Here is a 23,842-nt window from a genome sequence, read left to right as displayed (position 1 = left end):
CCAGGAAGATGACAAGCAGCCAGGAAGGAAACCCACCCACTGGGTCACACGGATGAGGCAGAGAGGAGTGGGACAGAGGGCACCGCGAGGGGGCACTGTGAGAACGGACCCAGGTCATGGAGGAGAGCGCCTGGTCCCAGTAATGCCCGACCACGTGCCCGGGGCCTCTGCGTTACTCTGGGCATTTCTCTCTCTTTGCCTAATCAGCCTGCGGCCCCCCAGATCATAGGCTGCAGTACCCCCAAAGGGCAGGCAGCACCCAGCCCCACAGACCACGGGCTAAACCTAGTACCCCCGGAAGACAGGCTATATCCAGCACCCCAGATCACAAGCTGCCCCCAGCCTCACAGATCACTGGCTTCCCCAAGACCCACATCGCAGGCTGTCTCCAACCCTCTGGATGACAGGCTACCCCCAGATCCCGGATCATGGGCAGCACCCAGCCCCTAATTACAGGCAGCCCCCCAGACCCCCAGATCATGGGCAGAACCCCAGATCACAGGCAGCACCCAGCCCCCCAGATCAGGGGTGGCCCCCCACACCCCAGATTACAGGCAGCACCCAGTCCCCAGATCATAGGCAGCCCCAGACCCCCAGATCATGGGCAGCACCCCAGATCATGGGCAGCACCCCAGATTACGGGCAGCACCCAGTCCCCCAGATCACAGGCAGCACCCCAGACCCCAGATTACAGGCAGCACCCAGTCTCCCAGATCATTGGCAGTACCCCAGATCATAGGCAGCACCCCAGATCATGGGCAGCACCCAGTCCCTCAGATCACGGGCAGCACCCAGCCCCCAGATCACGGGCAGCCCCCCAGATCACGGGCAGCACCCAGCCCCCCAGATCATGGGCAGCACCCAGTCCCTCAGATCACGGGCCACACCCAGACCCCCAGATCATGGGCAGCCCCCCAGAGCCCAGATTATGGGGCACCCAGCCCCCCATATCATGGGCAGCACCCAGCTCCCTAGATCACAGGCAGTACTCAGGCCCCCAGACCCCAGATCATGGGCAGTACCCAGCCCCCCAGACCACAGGCTACACCCCTTCCCCTCTGCTGGCCAGAGCCCAGGCATCTGCTTTGACCTGTGCCTCTAGGGATGAGGGGTGATTTAGTCATTATTTCAATGTTACCCCTTATTATTTGACATAATGGTCCATTTCTCACCCTCCTATCACTGCCCTCTGGGGTCTTTCAGTGCCACTAATCTCTGAAAGTTCACACTTAGTAAGACTTACCGCTTTCTCCGCAACCACATCGTCCCTGGTGCCATGACAGCTCCATACATCCAGCCCTGAGCCTGCATGGATCCCCTGGTGGCCCCACACCCTTCAGCAGATAGAGCTCAAAGCCCCTGCCTGCCTCTTCCCATGGGACCCTCAAGCCATGGTCGGCCCCACTGTGTGAAAAGTACTGTGTTAAACCTGAGAAAACCAGGAAAGTCCCCCTTCCTATCAGGAAAGCAAAGCTTCCTGAGCTTTTTCAATATATTCAGACTCATGGGAAGTTTGAATGTGTTTTAGCTTTGGAGGAAGGATGGCAAAATCAATACTGAAACGAAACAAGAAGGAATTGATTCAGAATATCCATAATGGATATGAATTCCATGGACCTGCTCTCAGACAGAGGTTCCTGCCATTCTCCATGCATGCACTGGGGGAAAAATGCCTCAAGTCCAGACCAGAGGTTCTTGGGAAAGGATGATTTTGCTCCGGGGGTAAGTGTCAATGTCTGAAGACATTTCTGGATGTCATATTGGGGGTCGTGGCTACCTGTGGCTTCTGGTGGACAGAGCCAGGGACAGTGCTCTATGTCCTACAACACTCAGGACAGCCCCTGCCGTAAGGAATGATCCGCCTCAGATGTTGACTGTGCTGCTGCCGAGAAGCCCTCGTTTAGATGTCTAGAGATCATAATTCCAAGTGGGTCCTTAGGTCGCTTTAATTTTACTTGGAAAACAGAATACAGCATGGTGCTTCCCAGCCTCGGCTGGCCCACAGGAGTTACGGCCCCAGTTCTTAGGGGCAGGTCTGATGGAATGGCAGCCGGGAGGGCTTTTTCCAGCCTCACCTGATGAGGTGGGAGCTTAGAGCAGCGGAAAGAGTGTGTGTAAGAGTTCGGAGCTTTGCGTTGAAATCCTGCTTCTGCCGCTGAATTGTTCTGTGTTTGAGTTTGAGATCTTCGCGTTAGTCAAGTGAAGGGGCACAGTCATTTCCAAGGGTTCCTTTGAGTCTAAAAGACTCTTTCTTATGCTCTGAACTATCTCATTTATGGAAACTGGGTAAACACATCCGTGTCAGGAATTTGGGGATAAGAATGGGACAAATGAATGCCCTTCTGGGAGCCTAGCATTCCGAGGCACACTGAGGTGGCCCCCCACCCCCCACCTACATACTACTCATTAGCCAGTGACTGTGAAAACATGCATGTGCTTTCACAATAAATTCGTGTAGCAAATGTGTGCGAACGAAAGTGCATCAGAGTCCCCAGGGGCTGGAATCTTCTCTGGGGCCACCTAAAAAGGCTTTACATCAATTCCTAACAAGGCTGACATCTATGCTTGGATGGAGCTGGACACTGACACACAAAGAAGCAAAGGATGCTCACCCTGAGTTCTGGCAATTTCAATAAAAGCCACACAGATCAGACTCGCATTGACTCTCCAGCACTGAGAGCTGCTGATAAAGGGGAGCGTGTAGCCCGCCCATAGCAGAGGCAGAAGAGATCTAACACTTTTTTAGTTTAATATTAATGTTGCAGCATAGTAATGAAAACTTGTAAATGAACCTCTCTTGGTAAATGAATCTTCACTCCCAAAAGGCAACCAGGAAAAACCCTAAATAAGTAATGTGAGATTGATACCAGAGGAGCATGTACACGGACTCTATTACCAGTCTTGGCTTGTACCTAAGGGGCCTCATGCATTTTTCAGAGCTAACTGGTGTTCCCATCCTCCCACTGCTGAACTTAAAAAACTATGCTGAGGGATGGAGTGGGGCTCTGCATTTGCTGCTGCGCGTGGCTGTTCTGAAAGCAAGTAGTTCTGAATAAAGGCAGGATTGGAAAATCTGCCCGGGCATTTAGGCAGGCTCAGAACTCGTTAGCAGGGATTTGGGGAACACCCCGTGTGGGAAGGTCCATGAGGGTCCGAGACAGCTTCAGCCCCCATGTGAGACCCACAGGGACCCACATGCTGGGGACCTCTGGGGAGGAGCTCTAGGTGCAGGTTTGCACCTGCTCCTCCACAAGGCTGGCAGGCCTGCCTCGATAGCCGTACGCATCCAGAACCATTCCACAGGACAGTTAACCCAAAATGCAAGGCTTCCAGGCAGAGGGAACACGTTTGTGGAGTTCAGGAGGCCAGAGAGCAGGAGGCATGACTGGGGAGGAGGAGGGGGCTGGCCTCTCAGAGCCTCATACGTCTTTATCTTGAGAGTGGTGAGAAACTGTGCAAGGGATTTCAGCATGAGAGGGTTGACTACATCGCTGGAACCATGGCTTGCTGCTTCCCAGTTTGGAGCATCGAATGCATTAGAACTCGGTGCCAGCTCTATCCACACAGGCCACCTTGAAACTCAACAGTCTTTGCTGTCTTCTTCCTACCTTTTGGCATATGTTCAGGCCCTTCAAGGTGCTCCTGGCTCAGCATGGCACTGCGCTGGGCTGCACATGGTCTGGCTGTGTGCATGTGCGTGGGGGACGGGCTGGAGTCTGTCTTCTCTACGATGGGTTTCACCTTGTTTCTTGGCCCTCCTTGTTGCTCTGTCTTGTGTTTTCAGGATGCTTTGTCTGCTGTTTATGATACTACCTGCTATTATGACATGTGAAGGAGGCTGTGGGAAGTGCTGGCTTAATAGCTTAGCAGTTTTATGTCTTAGGATAATACCTGGTACACTATCTTTTCACAGAGAAGGTATTCAATAAATATGGGTTGAATAAATGAGTGTAAAATATCTGTGTTCTAACAGGGCTTTTCCGGAGATGCAGTGAATTTTCAGTCACTGTGGTGAGCCTTTTTGCTTGTCATCTGCAGCCCTGGAATCTGGAAGCTTCCTTCTGATCCCTCAGCATGACACAGGGGCTTCCTGCCTCTCCTTCCCAGGTCTATTAGACACAGGCCTCTTCCTCACCTCTCACACCTGACAGGTGAGGCTCACACCTGTGAGGCTTCACAACCATGACAGCTGAGCCCCAGCAAGCTGACTGAGGAAAATGGTAAGCTGTCTAAGGGGCTCAGAAGTCAGAGCAAAGGCGCCAGAACAGAAGGACAAACAGCCGGATGGATGCAAACAGCAGCTACCGCTGTAGGAAATCAGCAGGGGCCCCAGGAAAGATTAGGAGGCTCCTGCACCTGTAAATAGTGGGTGTGAGAGGCAAGCGGGCTTAGAGGGTACATGAGCTCTTCCAAGCTCGGATCCTTCAGGACAAGTCTCACCATCACTCTTTGGTCCACAGGGACACACGTCCAAGGGACATCAGAGTAAAATGACAAGAGAGTGTTTAAGAAGATGAAATTGCACATGCACATCAGAGGCTCTGTTTCCTAGCAGGGAGCCAGGATGAGTGCATCTGAATATTTAGGACTAACCCCAGGAGGGTATGAATAGCAACATGTCCCAGAGTCCTTCTACCTTTAGATTCTACGGGCCTATTAGAATGTTTGTTTGTTTGGCAGCTCCCAGGGGACTCTTGCTCCATGTGCTGAAGGTCAGGCTCACTCCTACCACTGGCCTGTGTCTTTGCTCCTCCCCCTCCCTTACCCACCACCTCCTCGGGCTCCCTTCTGGGCTCCCTCTACCTGTCCACTGTTCAGATCCCAGCTCCCTCCTCACTGCTCCTGGAGGCCTTTGCTGCCCGTCCTCTCTAGCCCCTGGTAGACTTCACCCTCTGCCCCAGTTACTTCTCTTTCCAGCATGTAATGAGCTGCATATCCCAGGCAGGTAAGCTCTTTCAGAGTGGGGTCTGTGGGTGGTCTTTTCTGTTTCTTCCTCAGCTCTGAAAGCAGGGCCAGTGTGTGTGGGCACCCAAAAACTGCACGCTGGTGGAAGAAAGGGAAGCCGGGAGTCTGGGAAGTGGGCAGCAAGGCTGTCTCTAGAAGGGCCGAGGACAGAGCAACTGACATAGCGTGTGTGTGTGTGTGTGTGTGTGTGCACATGTGTGTGTGTACGTGTGTTATGCATGCATGCATGTGCACATGTGTGAGCATCAAAGATCCTTGCACTTGAAAGGACACCCTTTCCAAAGCTCTTGGAATAAAATTCATGATAGGAATTTCAAAATCCAATTTTAATGGTGTGCAAACAGGAGGAGAATGCAAGCCCGAGGCATGGGGCCACAGTTGCCCCACCCAAAGGAGTTGGAGGGACAGTGACGTAACTGCTTGAGAGGAACGAAGGAACGAAGTGTGCCACCGAGCCCATACCCCAGCCAGCAGCAGGGCGACAGCCCTTGGGTGGTGAGGCTGCAGACAGAGCAGGGCTGTGGGTGGGGGTACTTGGCACTGAAGCTCTTTGGAGTCTAGTTTGATTCAAGAGCCAACATGAGGGCCACACGGGCATCAGATGGCAAACAGCATGATCACAAGGACAGCTGAGGGCAGGAAGGCTGCCTGAGTGGAGGCCAGTGTGTCCTGCAGGTGAGGGCCCACCTCTCACTCCACACGCTTCTCTTCAGTTCAACACACATTCCCAGGGGAGCGGGAGGGATGGGGTGAACAGATTCTAAAGTTAAAAGCTGCTTCATGTAACTGGTTGTTCAGAAAACCAAGTTGGTAGCAGGCAGTGACCATTTCCAGCCGGGAGGCCTCACCTGTGTTCATCAACAGGAGGGCTGGTGTGCATACATTTAAGGCTGGGGTCCTGATGCTTCCCTGATTTGGCACAGCCAGGCTGTAGGAGGTTGCAAATTTGAAGCTGTAAATTGATTTAAGTAGCCTTGTGCAATGGCATCTCTGGGTTGCAAAGGATAACCATCATACATAATGAAGCAGCAGTAATTCAAGCATGTTAGAAACTGGCTCAAGATGCTACCTGAAACCCAGATGAGGTACGGTAGCCAAAGTACTGGAAACCACCTTGACCAACAAAGAAAAGATGCTTTTAAACTTTCCAGCTCTTTCTCAGAGGAATAGAGAGCTTTGTTTGTTTTGTTTTTAAAGATGGAAGTAGCCATCCCTTACTGAAGAAAACAAAACAATCACACAATTGGCATTTTGTGGAAAATATACAAGTCCTAAAAATGCAGCAAATTCAAAATTCAGATATTATTAAAAATCTAAAGCTAGATTCTGATGCCTGCCTTGTGTATGAGTTGCCCACATTTTGTGATGAGCTCCCCTTTAACTGTGGAAGAGATTTCCTTTTGATTTATTTAGAGCAAGAGTAGAAAATAAATTGCTTTGTTTAAAGTTTGCCTGGAAGATGGAGTTAGACTTCAAATGTCCTCTTGTATTTTACTAATAATTTCTAATAATTGTAAAATTTTAACTGACTGGCTAGTTTTGTTATCATCGCACCTATGATACATTCATTCATCTATTAACTTTTATCAAGCACCTACTATATGTCAGCCACAGTCTCAGCAGTATATATTCAATGCCGTTTAGTCATCAAAATATTTCTTGAACACTCACTATGCTGCAAGACACTGGGAGAGAAATACAAAGGTATGTTTTCTATGTTCTTGGAGCCACAATCTGGCCGAGTTCATTCAGGTCAATCCTAATTTGCAGGGAGTTTAAAAGCTTGGTTTAAAAATGGAAAAAAAGATTTAAGATTACAAAATCAAGAAAGAACTGGTGACAAGGAGAAAGATACCCGGAGATTTGGCAGACTACACGGAGACACATCCAGGTGCCATCTAGAACCACGAGGGAACACCAGAGAAGATCTGGGGTGAAAGCATAGCTCCAGGACCTGCTAACTGACACAGTGGCCAGTCAGCAGAATGGGACATGGTAGCCTTGGGTTTTGTGCTCAGTGTGGACTTTTGATGCATTATAAAAAGGCCACAGAAAGGTTTCCAGAAAGATGAAGTATTTTTCTAAAAGCACATCAAATGTTCAATAATAATACCGTCATCTAGGGTGGACAAAACAAAGTTTGTGGACATTAGGGCTCACACTGATTTAAAAATACTCATTCCTAAGGTTAGGAAATCATTTCAGCCTAAAGAGCATATGAAGACAACGGCACCTTCCTGAGCTGTGAACCTTTCAACTGCACTGACAGACCCAGGCAACGATGTCATGAAATAGTTCAACCCTTTTTCCAGTATTAATCCGCCGACATGGATGACAAACCATCAAAAAGAAACTTAGCCCTTTAATCACTGCAAGGCTTGCACAGGCAGGACAGCCACTGAACCCAGCACCTCATCCTACATGAGGACACAGGATGGGCGTGGGTGTGTGAAGTGCTTCATGGGGTAACACACAATGAGGCAGGCGCTTCCCAGGATACCCATGGCCCTGGAAGGGAATAAGCAGAAGGAAGAGGGGAGCCAGCAGCATTATCACCAGACCCCCCACTGGAGTCACGGCGGGAATCCTAACAGGGACATGGCCACCACAGAAACAACCAGTCTAGGTGCTTTCCCTGCATCATGCTTCACATGCCTTACCCACTCGCCATGTGGTAGGCACTGAGGTTGAGCCCGTTCTACAGATGAGGCAAATGAAGGCCTGTCCTCCTCACCCTCAGGCTGTACAGCCATGAAAAGCTGCGGCTATCCTACGTGCCTCTGCATTTGCCTTGCAAATGAATGCCAGCAACAAAAAAGACTCAAAATAAAAGCACCCACAGATTACAGCTCATCTTCTCCCTGAGGAGGGAGACAGAATGAAAATAAATGAAGCCATCATTTTTTATTGTACACCATCATGTATTTTGAGTCCATTTGGAAGATTAGTTGCCAGATAGGCAGTTCTTGTTTTATATGTTTTTATGCATTTATAAGGTTCATTTCAGCGGGGCCTTATGCCACAAAACCCAGGGGAACTGTCGTAATTTAAAAGTGAAGATAAATTTTTGAGATAGAACTGTATAGTGGTTCAGAAAATGCACAAAAGAGAAATTGGATTCACCGAGAATGGATGGGCGAGTCCACGAAGGAATCTACAGGCAGCCATTTCAGGGTGAAAAAGAATAAGTGGCTCTTCGGATGAGAACTGTGGCTGGCTGCCGTGGTTTGGATTCATTCTAAAGGATGCATTTTACTTGCCCCTTGCAGTGGTTTGCATATATCTCAGGCAACATTCACAAACCATGAGCCTCCATGGAAAACTAGATTTCTGACTTCTCTTAGGATCCTCACCCATACTGAGCCTCCATTTCTCCTTGGGATCGGTTGGTGGCCACTCGCCGGAGTCTCTCTCCCAAGATATTCTGTGACCCTTTAAGCTGCCCATGCCCTTCACCTTGCTTCTGTCCTCTTTACCCGTTTCCATGCTCTGCCAGGCCCTGCAGGCCTGAGTATGCAGCTCCCCTCCACACACCCAGACCGCCCTCCCACATTCCAGCAAAGGCCAAACTGCTGGCCGACCTACCATCAGCCAGTTATTGCCATTCTGGGTGACTCAGGGAAGTCAAGTCCCAAACACTGGCTCACTGGTAAGACCGCTCCCCTTCTGTGAGCCCTTGCCACAGCAGTTTTAAAACATAAGCCCTGTGTTTCTGAGGCTCCCCTCACCAAGCGGTGGGAGTCTCCTCTTGAATCTCAGCTTCTTGGACACGTGTGACCGCTTGAGCACTAGAATCATGGCAGAAGTGATGTGTCATTTTCCAGGTCCAGCCTTAAGAAACTGGCTATTTCTACTGTGTCTTGGGACACTGGCTCTTAGAACCATGCTGCCATGACACGAGGGAGCTCAAGCTCCCTACTGCTTTGGAGGACATGCCCAGCACCGTGTCACCACATGAGTGAGCCATTTGGGAGGTGTCTCCTCCATCCTGACAGAGCCTCCGCAGCTGGCATGGCCAGGGCAGAGATGAGCTGTCCCTACCAAGCCCTGACTGAATTTCAGATTCATAAACACAATGAATGGTGATGCTGTATGCCAGTAAGCTTTAGGGTGGTTCATTCTGCAGCAATCAAGAAACAGGATGCCCAGTCTAAACACCAAAACGGGAGAGTGTGAATCAGGAAGATGAGCTCTCCTAAGCAGCAGTCCCTGCATCCCCCTCTCACCTGGCCGATGTGCCTTTGGGACCGCCATGTTTGCCACTCGCCCTCCATCCTGAGGTTTTGGGGGAGATGCGGTGAACCTGCAGATCCCCGATTCTGAAGGGGTGCTGGAGGTCAGGCTGTCCGTGTACTCGTTTGTCCCTGCCGTCAACTGTTCGGAGGATGTGTCTGATATGAAGCACTCTGTGATGGTGAACTTGGCGTGCCGCAGCTGCTCTTCCATCTTGGCGTGCTCGTAGGCCCTGGCCAGTTCTTCATACGTGGAGGAGGCACTTTCTGTGGAGACCATGCTGCTTCTCGCTCGATCTGCGTTGTGAAAAAGGGAACACAAGGTGGATGAATTACTGCCTAAGGTTGCCCAGACCGGACGGCCCTTCTGGCTAGTGGCCACTTCTCCCAGGTCACGGCACAGCCCAGCAGGGGTCCTGAGCCTCTGTCTGAGCACTGCCATTGGCAATGCAAGGCTAGCCTCGTATGCCTCAGCAGAATGGGCTTAAGGAGCTTTGTCTCAGCGGAATCACTGTCGGCAGATGTCCCCAGCCTGGGACATTTCCATCTACCAGAAATGTGTCCCCCTTAAAAAATTCTGACTTTAGTTGAAATACTTGGGACTTCAGTGAAAATGAACTGTAGTGTCCCCTTTCCCAGCTCTGACTTGCGAATCGATCTGTGCCATAGAGACTCTAATTGGCAGGAATGATTTGAGCTCTGCAGTTCAGTGACTCTGGCCTCTGCTTGGCAAGGAAGATGTGATGATTTCTGGAAATGATGCCATGATTTTGCACAGAAATCGGCCGCCAGGCAGAATGGCCCCTGATCCCTGAGACCCATCATTGCGTTTGCCACTCTCTGTGGGGACTAGAAAACCTCCAGGGAAAAGCAGGTGCTTTCTGGTCAGAGGGATCTACATCCTGAGACCCTAGGAAGGTCTGAAGTTGCCTCTGGGGACCTCTGAAACTCCTCTAACAGAAATATCAGCCATAAAAATAAATGCGCATGGTGATACTCCACCTTAGGAACACTGTTTTTGAAGTATATCATCTAGAACAAAAGAAAATGAGTATGAAAATTTTCTACAGCTATTAGGTTTAGATATAATTTCTTTTCAGAAGTTTCGACAGGGGCTGGGGCTGGGGTGGGCACCCCAGTGCTATTCTTAGGCCCTGTCTTCTCTCAGGGGTGGAACTTGGTGGCTGACAGCGTGGGTTAGATGACTTACCTTATAATCAGCCCCCGTTTAATTGTCAAAGGGATCAGCCTCTGTTTCCTATGGAGGGTGCTATGACCTCGACATGTAATTTCAGATGCAGTATCTTAAACCTCGGGGTGATAGTGTGTCCACCGCTCTCACAGTATAATCAGGAATCATTCTCACCGTGGGGGTGAAAATAAAAACTTTTCATGTTTCTCTTAGTGGCATAGGAACTAAAAGGAGAGAAGGGCATGACTTTGAGATCCAGGACCCCTACAGACCAGATGCCCTTGTCTCATGGAATGCACCGGGGCCGGGATGTCCTCAGTGTTACATTGGTACTTGTTAGGTAAATGACCCAGCCGTTGGAAGGTGACCTTGAGAGAGAATGGGCAGGAGCCCTTGAGGCCCATGCATGGGCCACACTCGTCCTGGACATCAAGGGGGTCGAGGCACGCAGGTCCCTACCTGTGTCTTGTGAAGGGCTGACGCTGTAACTGTCACTCTCCTTGTCCATCGATCCCACAGCCCTGGGCGTCGGCAGCCTCCAGTCTGTGGTGAGGGTGTGTGCTGAAATGGTGGGGTGGGGTCTGTTGAGGGTCCACTGGCTGGCGTACCGGTTTCTGGCTGTGGGCCCAGCCTTTGCATTCCTCCTGGTGGTGGGATCTGTGAAGAGCCAGGAATAATGTTTGCCTTTGTCCCTGCAGGAGCATGGTCCCCCACAGTCAGCATGTTGAGTACGGCTCTTCTGCCCCTGCCCAGTGACTGATGCTTCCTCCAGGAAGCCCTCCCTGACTGTCCCTGTCCAGAGTACCTGGTTCCTTTCTCTTATGGTGAGACATGGGATACTTAAGCATTCAATAAAGCCCTGTGGGGGAAAGAATATTAGGTTTGGAGTCAGAAGTATGAATTTGAACTTCACTCTTGGCCTTTATGCATGACCCCATGCATATCATTTAAACTTCCTAAGATTAAGCACCATCTTCTGTGAAATGAGGGAGTTGGGCCAAACGTGCTCCAGGGCAGCTTCCTTTCTATAGTTCTCCTGCCCTGAGGTGGTGTTACAGGGTGAATCATGTCTCCTCAGAAGATATGTCTACACCCTCACCCCCAGGACCTCAGAATGTGATCTGATTTGGAAATAGGGTCATTGCAGTCGTAATTAGTTAAGATGAAGTCAGACTGCAGTAGGGCGGGCCCTTCACCCAACGTGACTGGTGTCCTTATAAGAACAGGAGACAGACACAGGGAAGGAGGACGCCATCGGAGGCAGAGAGGGAAGGGCCACAGCAGGAAGCTGAGGGACGTCAATGACTGCCGGCCACCACCAGCAACTAGGAAGAGGCCAGCATGGACCCTCCCCCCAAGCCTTTGGGGGGGGCAGGGTCCCGCTGACACCTTGATCTTGGACTTGAGACAATACATTTCTGTTCTTTTAAGCCCCAGTTTGTGATATATTACAGCGCCTCTAGGAAACCATACAGGTGTCTCCTGTGTTATTGTTGTTTTGTGTTAATTCATTGTCTCAGGTATGATTGTTTTACTCATCAACTAAGCTGCAAGTTCCCAGAGCAGAAGGATGATACTTTCTGTCCTAACACTTTCTTAGTCCTTTGCATATGGCAGTGTATTTCTTCAATGGAATTGACAGATTGTTGACAAAGACTTGGAGCATTCAAGGTGGAGAACAAAGGGTTAATGGGCACCTGAATTTCACATGTTGAGCATCTTACAGAAACACAAGGGTGTATGTAAGCATAGGCTGGTGCCAGAGGGGTTTCATTTTCTCTGAATTTTGAACCAAAGGCAGCAGGTCAGTGGGATTTGGTTCAGCTCTTTAGTGAGCTAAGGAAACAGACATTCTTGCAGCACAGAATGTTGGACACTGGCGTGGATCACAGCATTGCCTCTTCTGGAATTCTGTGGAAAAGCGGACCGGCTCAAGGACCTGGAATGACTTTTCTGGGCCTCCAGTCTGAAGGCTACATAAGGTCCTAGATGGGCCTTGTCCACCTTTAAATTGTCTGCTTCTCAAAGAGTTTATGTAGTTATGTCTCAAAATGGCCTGGCCACTTCTGGACACAGCAGCCTATAGTCACTGCTCAGCACTAACGAGCCCTTCCAGAAGACCAAACCTAGAGGCCCCCTGCGGCAGGCTTATTACACTGATTTGCTGATGTGCTCGTGTGCTCGTGTGATCCAGGGCCGGGCCGAGGGTGCGGTATCCGCCGCAGGGTCTGCTGTGATCCCCGGCACACACAGCTCCCCGGATGAATACACAGGCCCGGGGGCACTTTATGGATGAGGCAGGCAATGGATGCTCAGAGAGGAGCTACCCAGCTATTAAGTGATAAAAAAAAGGAGCCTAGGACTCTCTTGTCAGAGACTACGTGACCGCACAGGTTTCACCCTGGATGTCTAAATGTTCTCATACGGCATCTGCGTGACACGGGCTCATTTTTAATTCCTTGTTGGACCATGGGAGGCAGACACCTAAAAGTCGTGAACTGACTTTCTTTTTAAATGGGGGCTTTTTCTCTTTGTGAGTCTCTAGTTACTGCACTTTGAATCTAATCCATCATTCTCCAGTATTGGAAAGAAGCATTCAGATGGCAGTCAAATCAATATATTTTAAGATTTCCCGGTTCATCAAAATTCTCTGTCTTGGTGCATATTCCCTGGGGCATTGATTTTAGGACACATTTCATCCCTTCCTTATAAAATTCCACAGAAGACTTTATTGGAATATTCTTTTTTTGCCTTGATTAGAATGTAAATGAGTTATGCTTGAGCCCCAAGCTCTCCGGACAACAAGGTATGAATGATAATTGTGTCTCTTCACTGAGATGCCGGGGGAGAGGTACCTCAAAGGTTCTCACCTGTAGGAGGCTAAATGTCTTCCAAGCATTGTGGACTGGATAAGTAGAGCTTCGCTAAGGAACTTGTTATTTAAATGCTAATAAATCTTTCCCAGAAAATTACCCGGTCCCTTATGTAAGATTTGAGGGTTCTCATTTTTATTCTTTAAGTTTCTTGCAACTACAGCCATGGATCAGGTTTACTCCTGGCACGGATGCTTGAGGGGGAGGGATCAGCTTGATGGCCCAGTTAAAGGGCACAGTTTCTGCAAACCCCCCAAATCAGGGCCTGCGTTTCCTCCCCTCTCGCCTTCCCACCAACGCTGCAGCACGGACCTTCCCCACTACGGCCTCTCTTCACCCTGAGATCACCTTATTTGGAAAGCCCCTGGGCCAAGTGGCCCTTGTCAGCCTCTATTCAAAGCCAGAACTCTTTTCAACTTAATTTTGTTCATTATCCTTCTTTTCTAGATGAGGACAGTTTTACCAATGGCCTAATAACATTGAAAATATAGGTCACAACAGGATTTTCCTTGAGCCACTGCCTGCAGTTCTGTTCTGCTCTGAGCCAGCATCCTACAGGCAAAATTGTCTCAGTAGGTAGAATATGGGGGTGGTTGACACAGTTTTTTAAAGAATCAGGTTTTCAGAGCTGTTTTGTGCCTGAATTGAGCTCTTCTGTATGATAGCTCTTGAGATAGCAGCTAAAATAAAATTTTTCCTTGGATTTCACTCCCAAGCTTCCTTTGTAGATGTTACCAGTTAATCTACTAATGTCTTCAGTTTGGGGATTTACTGCCTTTGCATGGAAGGTATTTTATTTAGCTCCCCAATATTCTAATACACATAAAACTTAGTGGTGAAGCATCATGCTTACTAAACAGCTGACAAATTAGAGGGTAAGTGATATAAATAACTCTTGGCCTTTCCACACTGGGTCTGAACCTAAATTAAGCTTTTGCCCATTGAATCAAATTATTTTAGTCATCCTGAATTTGAGATAAGAGAGGATTTTGTGGATAATAAGGTTATAAAACACAGCCTTAATCTTTTTTATTCCCTGCTATGGGTTTTCATAACTTGTGGATGGTGAGGCCTTAGCTTTCAGTGACGGACCTACCAGTTGTCTCGAAGTGAGGATGAACCTGGTGGGCTATTGTTTAATGAACCAATGTTTATTAAGGATTTACGATGCCCTGGGCAATCCTCACCCCCATCAGGGTTTTTCCTGCTGTATGATGTCTAGTATCATTCTGGGAGATAGAGTGCATTTTTTTCAAAGTTTCCACAGAAAGGATTCAATAATCCATGTTGTATATGCTTCCTGTTTAATTTACAAGTCCATTTAGTTCCTAGGTGTCCTGTACGAGGCTCATTGCTACTTACAAGGAACAAGGAGTGGTTGGGAGAGGGGGCTTTGGAGTGAGGGTGCTCGAGTTTGATCCAGTTTCACTGCTCATAGGTGGTGAGCTCATTAGGTGCCCATTTCCCTCATCTCTGGGGGACATCACCACCCGTGGGGTCATTTTGGCACATGGGTGACAGAACAGAGCAAGGGCTAGAACTTTAGGGGGCTAGAACCCTGCAAGCACCTGGGAGGACTCACTAGGCCACAGGGCCTAGCTCATGATTCCCGAGTGATGAACACATGGCGAGGGATGGAGCACCCCCGGCGTACTGGGAAGATGATGGGGGGATTTGATGATTGGGTCAGTAAGTAGGAATTCAGAGGCAGCTTGCCAGAAACAAAAAACATTAAAAAATCATAAAACTAGCTGCTGGAGAATCCCTGTGATCAGAATGGAGTTGAATAGTAGTGGGTGGGAGCAGTGAACTAGCCATCTGCCAGGCTAGCCCTATCAATGCCAGGGGTGCACATAAATGTTCTTTGCACAAATGAATGAATGGATGATGAATGAATGGGTGACTTCCAGGCAACTAGACCTGAAAAACCCAGGTCACGTCTGATATTTGCCGCTTCACATATCTTTGTACCCTGTACATTCTTTAAGTAAAAATGTTGATTTAGGTTCTCCCAGATAATCTCATTGATAAGTGTCTGCAAAGCATCCTGGGGGTGACTGTACATATCAAAAAGGACATTTCTTACTGGGTGAGGGCATCCACATGAATGGATGTCTCCAGAAACAGAAAGCAAAGTGTTTGACCAAGTCTGTTTAAAATACTAAGCGTCCTTTTTCTCCCGTCCCCTCTGCTATGATTTCAGAATTTGATGTCGGTTGGCATTTAAATACATTTTTTGAATGGCTATGGTGTGTCAGACTCTGTGGCTGGAGTCGGAGCTCTAGACATAGACAAGAGTGAAGTCCCCACTTGCAAGAGCATCCCAAGCCATGAGAGGGACACACAGGTAAACAGCTGCAGATGCAGTCAGGGTGTGGGCTTTCACAGCGTGAAGAAATAAATAGCCAAGTGTTCTGACTCCTCCCATCTTTACAATGAGAATTTGTTGCAACTTCGGCAAGGTAAGCAAATGCTTGGAAACATAACTTCTATGATGCAGTCATTCTAGTGTGCAAACAATCCATTTTAGATGCTCTTCTTAAAGCTAAAGGATTCCTCCAATGACAACATGGCCCTAACATAATTGGAATAGAATAACGTCTTCTGTAGCTGAGGAAACAGACTATAAACGCGTCTCTGCAAACATGCCAAACTGCAGTGTGAAGACCCTGTTGCATGGAGCCGAGGTGACACAGGTCTAACACTTGGGCAGAGGTGACAGGCTCTGGGGTACAAGAAGCAAGCAGAGAACTGGGTTTGGGAAAGCTTGCAGGTTTGACGCCTGCAGTGATCCACTGGGGGGTGAGCCACTCACCGTTTCTACTTCTAAATAAAAAATGGAATGCCAAGAGTCCCTCACAATAGGGCTTTGGGGGAATCTTTAAGGAAAAAATGATTCCAAAGGTCTACCAATACAGAATGTTCTACAGATGCTAAATGAATAGCTCTATTTTTTTTTGGAACTAGAGTAGATTTACCTAATATTTGTAAACATGACTCAATGAAGCTCATCACAAGTGAAAGAAACATCATTCTAGAGAATGTGGTTGTTTCAGTGTGCTGTGACCACAGGTCTATAGCCCGGGGAAGGCATTCCCGCACAGAATGAAACGCGAATGCCCAGGGCTGGCTTATGAGGTCCAACGAGGCAAGGCCAGCTGTTTCTCCCTGCATTCCAGGGTCCTCTGTCCCCAACAGGATTTAGAGTTTTGCCCTCCTGTTCCCTCTGCCTGGCAGGCCAGCTTCTGGCTGTAACTCAGATCTACGTTCAGGCCCTCTCAATGGAGGTCTTCCCCGAAGACTCAGATCTGACGCAGCGCCGCCCTGTGCCCACGCCTCCACCTGCTCACTGGCAAGTCCCTGTGTTCTATTTCTTCCTAGTACTTATTGACAAATGAAGAATGCTTTAGTTCCTTGTTTAATGTTTGACTTACTGCACTAAGATGAAATGAGTATCTTCTTGCATCTGACCATGTATCCCTATCACTGAGCACTGGGCCATTAGTAAAGTAAAACCTTCATAAATGTATTTGAGTCTGGATGACTGAATCCTGAAAGTTCCCCATGCATGCTTACAACGTTAGGGCCACCAAAGACACGAGGTGCCCTTCCCGTGCTCCAGCCTGCCCCTCATCTCTCACTGGCTATAGTCTCTGCCTGTGACTGAGATTCTATCTCTGTTGACATTTGAATGTCACCAGATCAGCTTTTCCATTATTTGGGGGCTGCTCATGCAGCTGGGAGGTTGCCAGTGTGATAGCTGCATGGATTCCTCTCCTGTCTTGTTATTTGGGACCAGCCTCTGTGCATTTCTCTGCTAGTTGAACCCTGAAAGGCAGATGGGCATGTGTGTTCCTTTTACTTGCAGGAGGAACTGATATACTGTGTGCGTGGTGAGCTTGGGGGCAGGTGAGGCATGAACACATCTACCTGGGTCTACAGGACAGGGGCCTAACACTAGGGAAGCGTTTCTCAGTGAGAGGTCTGACCACCAGCATCGGAATCACCCAGAATATCTGTGACGATGCAGGTTCCTGGGTCCTACCCTAGATCCAGGGCAGCAGACTCCTTGGAGGTGGAGCTCCTAGAGTGGGTCTTTTAAACAGGCTCCCTGGCTGATTCTGATGGACACTGGTTGGGAACCACTGCCTGGGGCCTCTGCCCTGTTTTCTCTGCCTCTTTCCTTTTCTCTTGCTAATGGCCGCATTAACTTCCATGCTGCCTGGGTCAGAGGAAAAGTCAAGGATCTAACCATCTAAGTCCTCTCAAGGTCTATAATCTTTCTCTGATTTAATAGCAATAAGTGGCTCAGAAACCCATCAGGGCAGCATCTTGTAGCAGCCAGAAGCTGGACCAGGCAGATCGTGATGGGAATGCCGACATCTGGTGAGAAGCCCCAGGAGCCTGAAGTTTTAAGGGCAAGGCTGTCATCCATTCACACCCCTTGGCAAAGCTGTTTCTCACCCATGTGCCACCCAGGTGTTCAGGATGTGCTAATGTGATCCACAAAGGAAGGATGAAGGGAGAAACAAGACCTCTTCAGCATGTTCTCAAAAACAGTTTTTCAAGTGCAGTTCAGTAACAGAACTGGTTTCCTGCACACTACAAGGCTGTTAAGGAATCAAACGGTTTGCTTCACAGAGCTTAGTGCATTTCACAAATGCCTTAAAAGGCAGGAGTTATGGAGAACAGCTTTTAACATGATAATATTTGTTTTTCTAAAATTAACACTCGAAGAATGTAAATTTTTGCGAAGAGATGGTAAGAGATTTAAAAGCTAGACATCAAAGCTTCTGAAAAGATAGTACTCGGGACATCAATTTCTAAGTCTTTAAAGAAATTTAGGAACAATTTCAATTATAAAGGAACAAGAATATCTAATTAAAAAGCTTTAGATACACATTAGGGGATTTAATTTCATCCCAGTAATTAATTTCCATATATTATGATACAAATATTAAAAACTAAAGCAAACATAATCCCCAGATTCACCAGAACTGTAACCTCTCTCAAACATTGTGTTCTGCTTCAAGGACAGACAAGTCTACAGCTAAATTTTGGTTTCACTGTTAGGTGTACAACTCTGGACTGTGTACCTAGCTTCTTTGAGACTGTTTTCTCATCTACAGATGAAGTCCACAATAACTACTTTCTAAGTATGTACCTTGCACAGGGGTGTTGCACAGCTAACACATATGGCATCATCTTTCTATGCCAATCCTGGCACATAGTAGGTACACATGAATGTCCATTACCTTCCTCTTTTTTGTGTTGTCTAAATAAAATAAATTCACTTGACTTTAAATTTGCACCTGTCATAGTAAACCAACAGTTACTGGCTTCAGACACAATCTTACGAATAGGGAAGGCCACACCAGAGAAACTCCACTTCTGAATTAAAGATGTTATCCTATTTCTCTGTTTCTTAGGCACAGGGCTGAAAAGCCCTGAGCTTCTGCCAGACAGGGATGGAGCCACAGGCTGTCAGCCCTCCTAACACCCACACAGTTCCAGTGCAATTAGACTACTCACTCGTTCCTGGCCGAGCATCCGAAACATCCACCAAGGGCCCAGTGGCCTGAGACACTGACTGGTAGTGGACCGTGTGTGTCACTGTCAGGGACTTCTGTTTAGCTGCCTCCCCAAAGTCAGCATCCGTTAGCAGGACTGTGGAGCGGTCGTCTACACAACAGAGAGAGCACAGAAAGCTGAGCATGTTTAATCCCCATTAAATGACTCCATTGCTTTTCCTTCCCAGGTATCTGTGTCATTGTTAATAGCAACAACAATAATAATAACCTGATCCAGACCAGCAAAATAGCTAGAGGTTCAAGCACTCTATGAGGATTCTCTGGGATGTGGGAATAGAAGGTCATGCTTAAGGGTTGCCTTTTGGAGCATGAGTTAAAGGGAGTGACCGCAGAGAAGGTCGCTCTTCTCCCGAGGCTTAGTTTCTTCTTAAACAATCACTGATTTGGGGAGACACGTTGCGGCTGTCCGTTTAATAGAGGTTTGGATTTATGTGTTTGTCAAAGGTTCCCCTGAGGCCTCCCCAGCGGACAGCACCACCCAGGGACAAGCTGCCCTTTAAAGGAAGCTGTTTGCAGTACTAGAAAAACCCCATCCCTGGTCTGTACTGGGGTGGCTGTCACACTGAGCTGGGCAAATGTTTGGGGTGGGGCTGGGGTTGGGGAGGAGAAGAGAAGGGCCAGTCTTCAGAATTAAGCAATTTCTCTGTTTTAAAAATGTTGAGGTACGTTCCTTTTCTTCCCACCTCTTAATTACTCTAGAATGTTTCTCAGAGTGACTCACTTGTCAGATACCCAAGGTCCTGCTGGCAGAGGCCCTTGGAGGTTGGAGAACCAGGGGCCCGGGTTTAGGTGGGTTTAGAGCATTTTAGTGCTTGGAGAGGACCAGTCATTTGAGACTGCTTGGTTGTTTCAAGATTTTCATTATATTGTTGTGATGCTTTTCACACTTTCTTAAGAGCTTTTTCACTCCAGGGCAAAGTGTGGTTAGGATGCATGCATTTCTCATCCATTTCCCAGCACGGCAGCCTGGGCTGACACTCCTGAGTGTCTCAGTCAGCTGGGACTGCGCCGCAGCGCGCCTTGACACGGAACGGCAATGTGAAAGTCATAAACAACACAGCTAGATGTCTGTGCCCAGAAAAGGCTCTGAACAGAATGAACCTTACAAAATCCAATTACTCAGGCTCTGGCAGGAAAGGAAAGACTCTCGAAGTTAGAATAAAATTTCTTGGCAGAGAAATAGAGGAAAGATTGCCAAGATGTCTGTTGGCATGGCAGCCCAGGGCCCGGCGTGGGCTGGGGCCGCAGCGGGAGCCCAGCTCGGCTTGGGGTCCGGCCCTGCAGCCTTCCCTTGACCCTGAAATCAGGCAGCCTTTCTGCAGAGACAGCTCTTTACAATTGGACCTGGCACCTGAGGCCTGATATCTACATTGGTTTTTCATTAATAATACTGATGGCATTGTAGCCTGCTAAGAGTGCACCAGGTTATCTGCAGGGCTAGGTTATACACTTTTAATGGGAAATTTCAGGTGCCTGTCAGTTTGTGAGGATAACCATTCATTCCGGCTAGATGGATGGCACTCTCGTATTGGATTCTTGTAGTCAGAGCCCAGAGCACTTTAAAGCAGCACATTTCTACTTCCCCAATAATTAGAAAATGCCATTAACCAACTGTCAGCCATCACCAGGAGGTAAACGGTACTTGGTGACAGATGATCTTGTGAGGAAGGTGGTGCATCTCTGGCTAAGAGTCATTGTTACATACAGAAACGAGGGGCAGACCTTTGCCTGCTGTCAGGCCAGCAATGATCAGCTACCTGGAGGTGATACACCATCCCCAGGATCCACCTAGCTTCCTATTTTAACAGCCATCAGTAGAATCATTGACACATCTAGTGAGGAACATTTAGCAAATATCTCAACTGTATTATAAGGGCAAAGGCACTGCATTTTAATTTTGAACTGACGTTTCAAAGGAAATTGTAGTTTTAATGTCCAATCTATTAAGCTCAATAAAAGAGATTGCGGAATCACTACTGAAGAGAAAAGATTATAAAAAGCAAAACATGGTGTTTTGTCCTGATGTGAGCAAGCTAATAAAATCTTGCATATTTTAGGATGAGCTGTAAACCCCTCATATATCATGAGTGGTATTTAACTGAAGCTGGTTGATCGAGGGCCACATGACCTTGTCCAACTTCTGTAAGGGTTATTATGCCTGGTCCAAACTTGTGTACAGCAAGGGCAACCCAGGCCATAGAGTTTAGGAGCCATTAGGCCCAGATATCTCCAATGTTCTATTGGAACATAATAAAGGCAGGCTAGGGGCCAGGGGCAATAGAGAAGTTCTGCCAATCTGGCCATTGACCATTGCCTTCCTGGCAGAAGGCATCTAGGGGATGTGCCAGGAGTTGGGTAGTTTGAGCTAAAATTCAGGATAGGGTTGCCCTGGGACTGAGTGCCAGCAAACACCTTCCAGAACAAACTCAGAGCGAGTTTGAAAAGAGGCAGCATTGGCGACCTGCCTGAGTCTGTTTCCGTGGGTACTAGAAATCTCAAGAATACTTCTAAGGTGAGAGGCTCAGGGAAGCAGCCTTTTGACATGGAAGCAGGTGGTGACAGCCAGTCACAGAGGGGAAGCAGGCAGCTGGGCGGGGGCCCTGCCCTGGTTCTGCTCTTAATTGTCTGTGTGACCTGCCAGCTATGTAATCTCTTGATGTCCCAGTTACAAAGTAGTGCCTTTTTCCTATGTTGATTGGGAGGGTTAAATTCAATAATGCACAAAAAGTGCTTATAAAAGTACGTGACATTCAGAGGGCTCTCAATAAATATTCTGATAATTACTGCAATGGAAATAGAAGGTCTCTGATTCTGGAATAAATAGAACCATCTAGGAAGGTGGTGAAGGACACTGCATTTTGAGTGGAAAGCGGCAGGGAGGGGTCAGGGCACAGGGTTCTGGGTGAACAAGCCACAAACGTTCTCCAAGTGTCTGTTTCGTGATTGTGAAACAAGGGAGCTGGGTGTTTCCCAAAGCACTGCTCAAGCAACCATTCCAGGAGGTTTACGGGGTGCCAGGGAGAAAAGACATCCTGAGCAAAGACATATGTTTGTTAAGTGTTAAGTTAAAAATTTTGGTAATGGAGGCCTCATTGGACTTGACGAGGAGAGCACAGACTAGATTTCCAAGACAGGACTTTGGTGCGTGACTCTGTTAGGTTTATTTGATTACAGGTGTTCATTCTTTGCAGTGGCACCAATAACCTCTATTGGAAGACCTAGCATGGATCATCATTGGGGAACTCCTGTCTCAGGTGACCTCTGAGGTGCATAGAAGTTCATTTCCCCTCATATTTGCTAGTACTTGTTATTCTCCTCAGTAACAATCTCTATTTTCTGACTTCTTTACTCATGTAGCATTTAGACATTCCCCTATCAAATGGGGTTTGAGCTGAGAAGGCATGGCTGCAGCAGCCATGTTGTGCAAAGAGGCAAGCAGGGCTTCTTACCAATGGTTTCCATTGTGTCTCTCTCTTCAATCAAAAGCTGAGCTCTGGGGATGTCAATGTGCATTCTCAGCGTTTGCTGTTGTTTGCTCAGGGTATCTGAAGTCCGTGTATTCTTGCTGGGAATAAAATGGGAGTGGGGGTGGCGGAGGGATGCATTAATAAATACAGTTCAGTGTTACATTGTAACAACATGTGCTTGTACACCAGCTTGGCTTGTTATCTCATTATGTGAATGCCTTGTGAGAGGAGGGAAAAAAGCACATGATAAGAGATAGTTCCCCCTATATTCAAATGATATTTATTAATATTAAATTTCAGCAGTGAGTTGTGAGGCTCAGAAAATATAGACTGTCAGTAGAAATTGGTTCTGTATTGATATAGATCCTTTGGGATTTCTCACTTCTTGTGTAAAAACTAAGAGAAACAAAAAAAAAGTGATTTTTAAACCAAACAATATTTTTGTCTGTCAGATATGTGATATCTCAATGATGGGAAGGGAGGAAAGCACGTGCCCTGGCTGTTCATTGGATGGGGATATTAGCAATGCATCTGTGTTTACATCTGGTGTCATTCTATTTTCATTCCACTAAAAAATCATAAACCTTGTTAGTTTCCTTGGCATTAGTTTAGTTTTCCTAACTGATACTCCATTTTAGAATAGAAGAAGAGCAATTATTATAAGAATTTTATCTCAAAATTTGTGTACCAGAAAATTCTTCTTAGAATGAGCTGTCTTCTAAAAGTAAGGAAAATAGGTAGTAAAATTGATTGCACGGTATAATCAAGCTCAGTTATAGCTTGTAGTTGAAAAAAAATGCATGTTTCACAAAAGTACAAAAAAGCTGATGAAGGCTTTAATTAGCAATCTATATTAGAAGAATGATTGTTTAGTCTTTACAGAACTGTAAGAATTGAGTAGATTTACAAAAAATGTACCCAAACAGCCACTGAGTCATTGAGATAATTCAATCAATGGTATAATCTATGGCATACATAAATCCAGTTCAATTATTGTCAAAATACATTTTGAGAAAGATTTCTGGAGCCTAGTTCACTCAATGATTTACCTCTGTATTAGTTGCTTTTAATAGAGAACAATAAAGGGGTCTCCATACTACAGCTCAAATGCTTTTCTTTCCAAGCAGTCACCAGGAGTCCCAGATACCTCTTTGTTGATGAGACTTATTTACTCTTGTACCATGTGGCTGAAGGGACATTCATAATCTGAAGGTCAAGTTCACTCAAGAACTTGCATGTTCTGTAGAATTTGCATGTTGAGGTCTGTGTTAATATTCTGAGTATTTTAGAATGGCCCTTCCTTCATCTGAGTGTAAACAACAACCTATGAAAATGACAACTTCTGAAAGGTGCAACATGCCTACTTAGACTTGCTCTTGAACTAGATTTCTTGCTCTGTGTATGAGTAACTGGGTCATGTAGCCAGATCATGCTAATTACTCAGAGCCCAAATTCAAATGTTTTGACCTGAATTTTTCACATGGTCTATACACTTCTAAACTACATACTTAACTAAGTTCTT

At 47.3% G+C, this 23,842-nt stretch overlaps 1 protein-coding gene across 2 annotated transcripts in view; it reads right to left on the bottom strand.

Annotated features, from left to right (window-relative positions):
* DSCAM (DS cell adhesion molecule) overlaps nucleotides 1-23,842 on the bottom strand; it is a 718,205-nt gene that overhangs the window by 9,982 nt on the left and 684,381 nt on the right. Inside the window, exons 29-33 of one of the 2 annotated variants that reach the window (XM_073231317.1) lie at nucleotides 22,303-22,418; nucleotides 18,795-18,944; nucleotides 10,849-11,046; nucleotides 9,192-9,494; nucleotides 7,347-7,473 (exon numbers count right to left, since the gene is read on the bottom strand). In XM_073231317.1, the coding sequence (XP_073087418.1) occupies nucleotides 7,424-7,473; nucleotides 9,192-9,494; nucleotides 10,849-11,046; nucleotides 18,795-18,944; nucleotides 22,303-22,418 (817 nt within the window). In that variant the 3' untranslated portion in view covers nucleotides 7,347-7,423. Of the gene's footprint in view, nucleotides 1-7,346; nucleotides 7,474-9,191; nucleotides 9,495-10,848; nucleotides 11,047-18,794; nucleotides 18,945-22,302; nucleotides 22,419-23,842 lie in introns of those variants that run through there. The other variant, XM_073231316.1, reaches the window with a different exon arrangement.

This window comes from Manis javanica, chromosome 3 (assembly GCF_040802235.1).
Source record: "Manis javanica isolate MJ-LG chromosome 3, MJ_LKY, whole genome shotgun sequence".
Lineage (NCBI taxonomy): Eukaryota > Metazoa > Chordata > Mammalia > Pholidota > Manidae > Manis > Manis javanica.
The sequence above is the reverse complement of the archived record's forward strand: the minus strand, read 5'-3'. Positions and strand labels throughout refer to the sequence as shown.